Genomic DNA, 7,377 nt, shown 5'->3' with positions numbered 1-7,377 from the left:
TCCTCAAGAGGGAGATCCCTTTACATGGCCATTGGCCTTTATATTTATACATAGAGAAACGACATTAAAATGAATAATTAAGTACAATTATTCCTTCTTAAATGTGTCCGTTTTGATTCTTCGACTTTAATGCTCAACGTTTGAATTTGAGTTGACTCTGATCTTCATGGGCCTCGCCTTTTTGGCCCAAGTGTCCTTGAACCGACTTACCCGTGTCTTCTACACTGAACTCGTGTCACAGTGCAGTCACTTCGGATTCTCGAAGTGGTGACAACCACTTCGACCGTTCCTTCGGCTCATGGGTTCAATGGGCTTTATCCTTTATGGGCCATTATCTTGACTACGTGGCAATCTTTGGTTGGTCTCGGACTTCTGGTGCGGGATCCGACACCAACAATTAGCCCCCCAAGTTCTTCGAAGTGTCATTCCAATTCGGAGGACTTTAAATGCTTTAAATGACCAAAGATTGCGCTCGAGAATCTTTCTGATTTCCCGCCGAAAATCACATCACTCCTTTAATTTCGGCACTAGCCATTTTTACCCGATTGACATCTGTCATCATTATGACCGTATATTAATTAATTACTATTAAAACGGGAAAAAACCTTCCCACTTCCCACACAACTTCCAAGGCGGTTTCATCATTAGTTTGTGTGAGGTAACTTCTTTTCACCATTACTTCCTTCTTTTACTTTTGTGCTTTAATCAAAACTTCTCTCTACTTTTCTTCACCGAACCTCTCTTCGCCGGATCTTGAATTTTTCATTTTTATCCGATGACTTCTGATTCTGAAAGACCTGAATCTCCGTCTTACGACGAGAGGCGTTCTAGTAATGACGAATGCACTCGTCCTAACGATATCGCCGGTCCTCATTACAAATCCACTTGTACTCTTCAATCCCTTGAGCGATTAAAGGGGCTTTGTCAAATTCCTCCTGGAATTATAGCGGAGGCGCAAATAGCCGATCCTACGGAATCCCCGGAGAACCACCGTGTCGGCTACTTTTGTGTTTACGAAATTTACTTCAAGGGCTGCGGATTGACCTTCCCCCTTCCCGAAGCCCTAGTTCGATTCTTGGCGGCTCTCGAGATTGCTTTACCTCAATTAACCCCCAATCTCCTCCGAACCATCCTCGGGATTATAACCGTTGCGGCGGAGGCTGGCTACGTCATTGGAGTCCCTGAGCTGAATGAACTTCTAAGTGTGAGAAGTTCGTCAAAGAAAACAGGATACTTCTCGGCATACCCAAATGCCAATAGAAACGTCATCTCGCACCTCCCGAACAAGGATGAAAACTGGCACCATCCTTGGTTTCTGATTAAGAAAACTCCTGCTTCGATTGGGAATCTTTCCGATGTACTCCCATCGAAGTGGTCTACGAAACCTGGTAGAGACTAGGTCGTATATTCCTTTCCTGTTCATTATTATTTCTTTACTGACCAAATTCGTTGTTTCATTTCGCAGCTCTCATCGCTTCAACTCTCCCGACCGAAGAATTTGTCAAGTTCTTCAAAACAATCCTTGAAGGGGAAACCCTTTGGAATTCTTTCACCCTCGATCGGTTTGTTGAGGCCAACCGAAAACTCAGGATGAGTCCTCCCAATCTACTTCATCGTCTTCCGCCTCCTCCCTCAACTCAGGGAATGTCAGCTCGGGCCCTTACTGCCCAGCGTAAGAAACTCTCCAAGCCGATAGCAGAGGCTTGTGATGAAAACAAGGCGTTCCTTGCGGCCGCCATTGACAAAAAAGATTACAGCAGGACCCTGCTGGTTGATGATAACAGCTCCGAGGGAGCCAGATCCGTTGCTGCTTATAGGTTAACACCTTGTCGCGAACGCCGTGACGAACGTTCTCCTCGGAGAGAGCGGTCTCCTCGTCGTGATTCTCCTCGTCCTTCCCGAGACGATTTCAGCAGTGAACCACTTAAGAATTTGGTTCGTAGGAAGAGGGACAAGTCATCCCGTAGTGACTCGTCTCCGCGAAGGGAGAAATCAAGGGCCCGGACTGACCGTTCACCTCGATCATCTCCTCCTACTGAACCAATGGGTCCTCCCCGTCCTGTTGACATGTCTTCTTCTTCTCAGCCCGACAGCGAAAAGACTGCTCGGAGCGCATCTCCTAAAAAGGGAGATTCTGAATCTCGAGATGCTTCCTCGAGGTTAAAGCCCGTTCTTGTCCCTCAAGTCAAATCGCTTTCAGGTTTGGTGATTTACACATACTCTAGAGTTTTTGTTTCTATTAAGATTCCGATTTTTACAACTCTTCCTTCTTCGCAGCTATGGGGAAAGAAGGCAGCGTCTTCCGATGCTTCAAGACCCGATCGGGTTCGATCTTGCCAGACTTCGACAAATGGCGCCCTGCGATTCGTGAACGCTATTTGCTTCACGCGCATCACTCATCTCGGGTTAGTTCCGTTTTTTGTTTTTTTTTTATTGCGTTGCCATTCTGCGAACTAACTCGCCATCCCGGGTTTATGTATAATGCCAGGCTCATAGCGAACTTAACGACATGATCGAACATTACGAAGGGCTGGTCATTGGACGGGAGAAGGAGATTGACATGTGGAAGAAGAAACTCTCTGCCCTTGAGGCTGAACTCAGTTCTTCTGCCGGCTCCAAGCACGATCTGGAGGACAAGGTCGACAGTTTAACATCCGAGCTTGCGCATATAAAGGGGGAGCTGCAAGACCAGTACGATCGGAACTACAAACTCCAGGATGAACTTTTTGGTGTTCAGGGTAGACTTCATGAATCCGAATCAACCGCCGATACCCTGAACAACCAACTTATCGAGCTTGACACGAAGTACAAGGCGCTGGCCAAGTTGCGTGATTTCGAGTTGGCAAGGTCGGCATCGAAGGCAAGAAAGGAGGTTAAGGGACGCGGGATGGAGTTGATCCAAGGGGCCATCCGCTTCATACAAACCGAGAAGGCTAGGTCAGACTTGGAATCAGACATCAAGGAGCATGAGAGCAACCTGATTCTGTTAGATCAAATCCATGAAGCAGATTTCTCCGAGGAGCAAGAAAGGACCGAACTGTCAACTAATCTTTCTGAAAAACGGAGTCGCTTGGCAGCTCTTCCCACTTCGACCTTCAACCCGCTTGACTTTGAGGAATTCTTTACTGAATCACCTCCTATAAGTGAATCGGGTTTAGACTGGGCAGGTAACGCTTGGCTCCTGACGCTTACCTTTTCTTACCTTGTACCTTTGATTGACTGGAATTATTATTTCTAGGCTCAAGTGAGACGGAAGACGTTGTCCCGCCCGTAGATCCTATGGTACCGGAGGTCACTCCGGAGGTTGGTTGTACCGCGGAGGGTGGTCAGGGAGCTTCATCTGATCAAGCGCCAATTAAAGAGGCAGTCGAAACTTTGACAGCTGAGCCGGAGTCCGAGGTGGAGGTCAATCCGTAGTGGCTGTGTCCACTTTAAACTGGGGATTGTCCCATTTAGTTTAAACTTAATTTCAAACTTATTTTTTGGCCTAAGGAGGCTTTATCATTTTTTTTGAACAAGATTTTTGCCTGAGGAGGCTTTTAAACCTTTCTAGGTTACGACCCAAGGGGGTTTGGTTAAAATTATATGCGGGTTTGCAAAGTCCGCTTTTAACCTTTTGTGGCCTTGTGGTTATGCTTTCGAGATTTTTAGGCTGATCAGACCTTTCTCTTTAGAATGCGAGAGCTGAGCTCGGCTTAAAGCGAGTTCCCCACTTCGGGTTTAGTCAACTCGATAAATTTATTGAGCTTGGGCCTTAGAAACTTTTGTAGTTAATGCGATGGTTGCTCTTTCCCTTCTTATAAGTAAGGAAAACGGCTCGTCTTTAATGCAATAACTGCCTTTTCTCGATTTTCCAAAAATGGTTTAAACCACTCGGACACTCTACCATTATTGGATTTATGGTTCCAAGACAAACTCTAAATCATTATAAATAAAGGCTTACCTACCTCCAAGCTTTATTTAACTACGTTTTTTTTTAGAGTCTTACTTGAGTAATATTGCGAGAATGGAAAACGAAAAAGTAGCCCCCGTTGATCCCGGCAGCCCACTCTTCTTGTCTGGCGACGGCTTTGAACCGGCCGGCGTTCTTTTCCCTCACGCCGTCTTTCACTTTCCTTCAAAGGAGAAGAAAGAGGCTTGCGATTTTATTGACAAGGTAAATATTTAAAGTTTTTGATTTAAAACCTTTTTGTTTCATCTTATTCACTCATCTTTATGCTAGGTCGCCGACAAGCACCGTCGCTTGTGTGAAGAGAGGCAGCGTCTGGGCCTCAAAAGGCAAACACTCGAGGCTCGCATTGCTCGGGTGGAGAGGAAGATACGAGCCTTGGAAAGTGATCCCTTTCAATGGGAATGGCGGAACTTTGACTCTGTCGCTGAGATCCCGAAGATGCTTCGGATGTATCTCCGCGCTAAAGGAGTCCCGGGTCCCGTGAACGCCCCCGTCTGCGCCGTTCCATCTGACAGCGAAGAAGAAGACGAAGAGGAGGCCAGCACCTGTCGGAAACGCGTTCGGGATCATCCCGAAGTGGATGCCAAGAACAAGGCGTCCACTTCGAAGACTAAACCGGCGATGAAGGAGCCTGTTCCTGAGCCTCTTCCATAAATGTTCTTTATCTTCTTCCCTTATTTTAAACTCGTAATGGGCTTCAGCCCCTTTTTATTTATGGAAACATTTGCAACTTTCCTTTCTTTTCAAATATTCTCGGAGATGCGTCTTTTAATGCAGGATCTGTTCGAGGGCATAAATCTCTCCGCGAATCACTCCATTCTTAGGATAGAATCCGTAGCTTGCTAGGGATATGACGAACCTATAAATTATAGTCTCAATTTCCCTTTACTCCTCACCATTCTTTTCATTTTAGTAGGTATGGAGTTCAATCTTCGCTGTTCAGAATCTATGCCCGACTTCTCCAGAATCGGAATGATAAACGAAAATGTTCCAAATGAGCCAAGCAGGCGGCCTCCTCCACTTCGCGACTTCTTGAGATCTCAAATCCGAGCCCCATGTGCTTTGATCAGGGATCTCCCAATCAGAGACCAAGGAACAGCGACGGCGTTCATAGAGGCACTCGAGCTTCAACATCGGAAGCTTATGTTGGAAAAGAGGAGACTCCGGAAGAGGATTAACCGGATGCAACGCAGGCTTACTACGGTGTCAAGAGATCTTCACATCCTTGAATCTCACCCCGGAGAGTGGATTGAGCTTGGAATCTCTGACTTTGCTCGAATTCCGGACTGCATGATGCCAATCCTCGATCTTGCTGGTCAAGGAGTTGAAGTGTTCTGCTCGTCAACAAGATTTTCATAGTCCAAAGTGTACGATGAGGGACATTCCGTCTTTTGAATAAACGTTCTATTTCCAATTTCTTGTATGTTCGCTTAGCCGAACCTTCTATTTGCTTCACTTGTTCGCACAGTCGAACCTTTTTCCTTTAATAAAGAAATAAAACAAATTTTTATTAATAGCTGAACTCGTTTCCGAGCTGCCTACGTACCCATTTCGGGATCAAGCCACACCGTAGTTCATGTACAAAAACAATGCATGTAGCTTTAAACATAAAATTTCTTTAGGTTGATCACATTCCAAGGTCGCTTGACCGGATTGTCTTCTAAGTCTTTCAACCTATAAACACCGTTCCGAACCACTTCGGTAATAATGTAAGGTCCTTCCCAATTAATACCGAGTTTACCGGCACCTTCTTCTTTTTTGTTGTCAAAGACGCGCCTTAATATATAATCTCCCACGAAGAAAGGCCTACTTTTAACCTTAGAATTGTAATACCGGGCTGCTGCCTGCTGGTAATTCTGGATCCGAATTAGAGCTTGATCACGCCTTTCATTTATGGTATCGAGTGAATCATTAAGCATTGCTGAATTTTCCTCCTTATTTAACGGTGCTTCTGTTCGGCGAAGTCCGGGCACATTGAGTTCAGCTGGTACTACCGCCTCCATGCCATAAACCAAAGAGAATGGAGTTTCTCCTGTAGATCGCCTAGGGGTTGTACGATAGGCCCACAGGACGGGTTGGAGTTCTTCATACCATCCTCCCTTTAGATGACTTAAGCGTTTCTTGAGATTGCTTAATATTGTCTTGTTCGCGGCTTCAGCTTGACCGTTTCCTTGCGGATATCGTGGAGTAGAATAACTAACTTTGATTCCCCAGTCCGCATAAAAGGCATCAAACTCGTGTGAAATGAATTGTGGTCCATTATCAGTGACTATTTCGTATGGAACTCCATGTCGACATATAATGTTTTTCCAAATAAAGGTCTTCACCGCCGAATCCTTGATACCAACATACGCCTCAGCTTCAATCCATTTTGAAAAGTAGTCCGTAAGGACTAAAAGGTACTGTACACCTCGAGTTGATTTGTGCAATGGTCCAATGATGTCCATTGACCACCTCATAAACGGGTATGGGGCGGAAATGGAGGAGAATAATTCCGACGGTTGATGGATCAATGGTGCATGGAGTTGGCAGCGCTTGCATCTTTGGGCGAACTTAACACAATCTGTGATCATAGTGGGCCAATAATACCCCATTCTTTTAACTTTAAAAGCCATAGCTCTTCCTGATGAATGACTCCCACATAATCCTTCATGCACTTCGCTCATGACGATTTCGACTTCGGGCCCAAAAATGCATAATAGGTAAGGGTCACTGACACCTCGTCTATATAACGCATCCTTTGACAGACAAAATTTCGCGCTAACGATTTTCATTTTCCTGGCCTGCCATTTATTCTTTGGGAGCTCACCTGTCATGATGTAGTGCTTTATTGGCTCCCTCCAGTCAGCCCCCCAGTCTTTAGCCGGAATTTGGTCAACTTTGTGAAATATTCGTGGCTCTGGCTCGGGATGCTCGTTTGGTTCAAGAACATCCTCCTCGATTAACGGCTCGGTTTCTAACATTGTTTCTGGAATCACCTCTTCAGCTAAGACAACGGGTTCCTTGTTAGATGTATTCGATCCCTTTGACTTCCTTCGTTTGTTGGGTGGCGTTTCAATATCTGGTTCGCCACGGTCGCGTGCCGCTGCTCGAGACCTTGTAACGACGAGGGTTTCTTTGCTGTCTTGAATGCTTCGCTCCGAAATGCATTCCACTGGAATAACTCTCTTTAACTCAGGATCTGATGTTGACGCCAATGCGGCAAGTGCATCCGCAGTTGTATTCTCTCCCCGAGGTATGCGGATTAATTTGAATTTCGAGAAATTTTTAGATAAATCCTTCACCACTTCGAGGTATGCTTCCATTCTTGAATCTTTGGCTTCATAGTCTCCATTAAATTGGTTAACTACTAATTGCGAATCGCAATAAGCCAATATTTCCTTAGCTCCAACTCCTTGTGCTAATCGAAGTCCGGCAATCAGGGC

The 7,377-nt window shown here is 45.5% G+C and overlaps 1 protein-coding gene across 1 annotated transcript; it reads left to right on the top strand.

Moving 5' to 3' along the window:
• Window positions 1-775: 775 nt before the first annotated feature.
• LOC110230751 (meiosis-specific protein ASY2-like) lies at window positions 776-3,417 on the top strand. Its single transcript, XM_021034494.1, has 5 exons — window positions 776-1,388; window positions 1,466-2,200; window positions 2,278-2,405; window positions 2,489-3,165; window positions 3,222-3,417. The coding sequence occupies exons 1-5, from the start codon at window positions 776-778 to the stop codon at window positions 3,415-3,417; spliced, it is 2,349 nt and encodes a 782-aa protein (XP_020890153.1).
• The last annotated feature ends 3,960 nt before the right edge of the window (window positions 3,418-7,377 follow it).

Source organism: Arabidopsis lyrata, assembly GCF_000004255.2.
Source record: "Arabidopsis lyrata subsp. lyrata unplaced genomic scaffold ARALYscaffold_2, whole genome shotgun sequence".
Taxonomy (NCBI): domain Eukaryota; kingdom Viridiplantae; phylum Streptophyta; class Magnoliopsida; order Brassicales; family Brassicaceae; genus Arabidopsis; species Arabidopsis lyrata.
The sequence above is the reverse complement of the archived record's forward strand: the minus strand, read 5'-3'. Positions and strand labels throughout refer to the sequence as shown.

Excerpts from the sequence above, each read along its gene's own strand:
- LOC110230751 (XM_021034494.1), top strand. The coding sequence starts at position 776 with ATGACTTCTGATTCTGAAAGACCTGAATCTCCGTCTTACGACGAGAGG. Across the intron at positions 2,406-2,488 it reads ACGCGCATCACTCATCTCGG|GCTCATAGCGAACTTAACGA; the intron begins GTTAGTTCCGTT and ends GTATAATGCCAG. Across the intron at positions 3,166-3,221 it reads GAATCGGGTTTAGACTGGGC|GGAATTATTATTTCTAGGCT; the intron begins AGGTAACGCTTG and ends CTTTGATTGACT.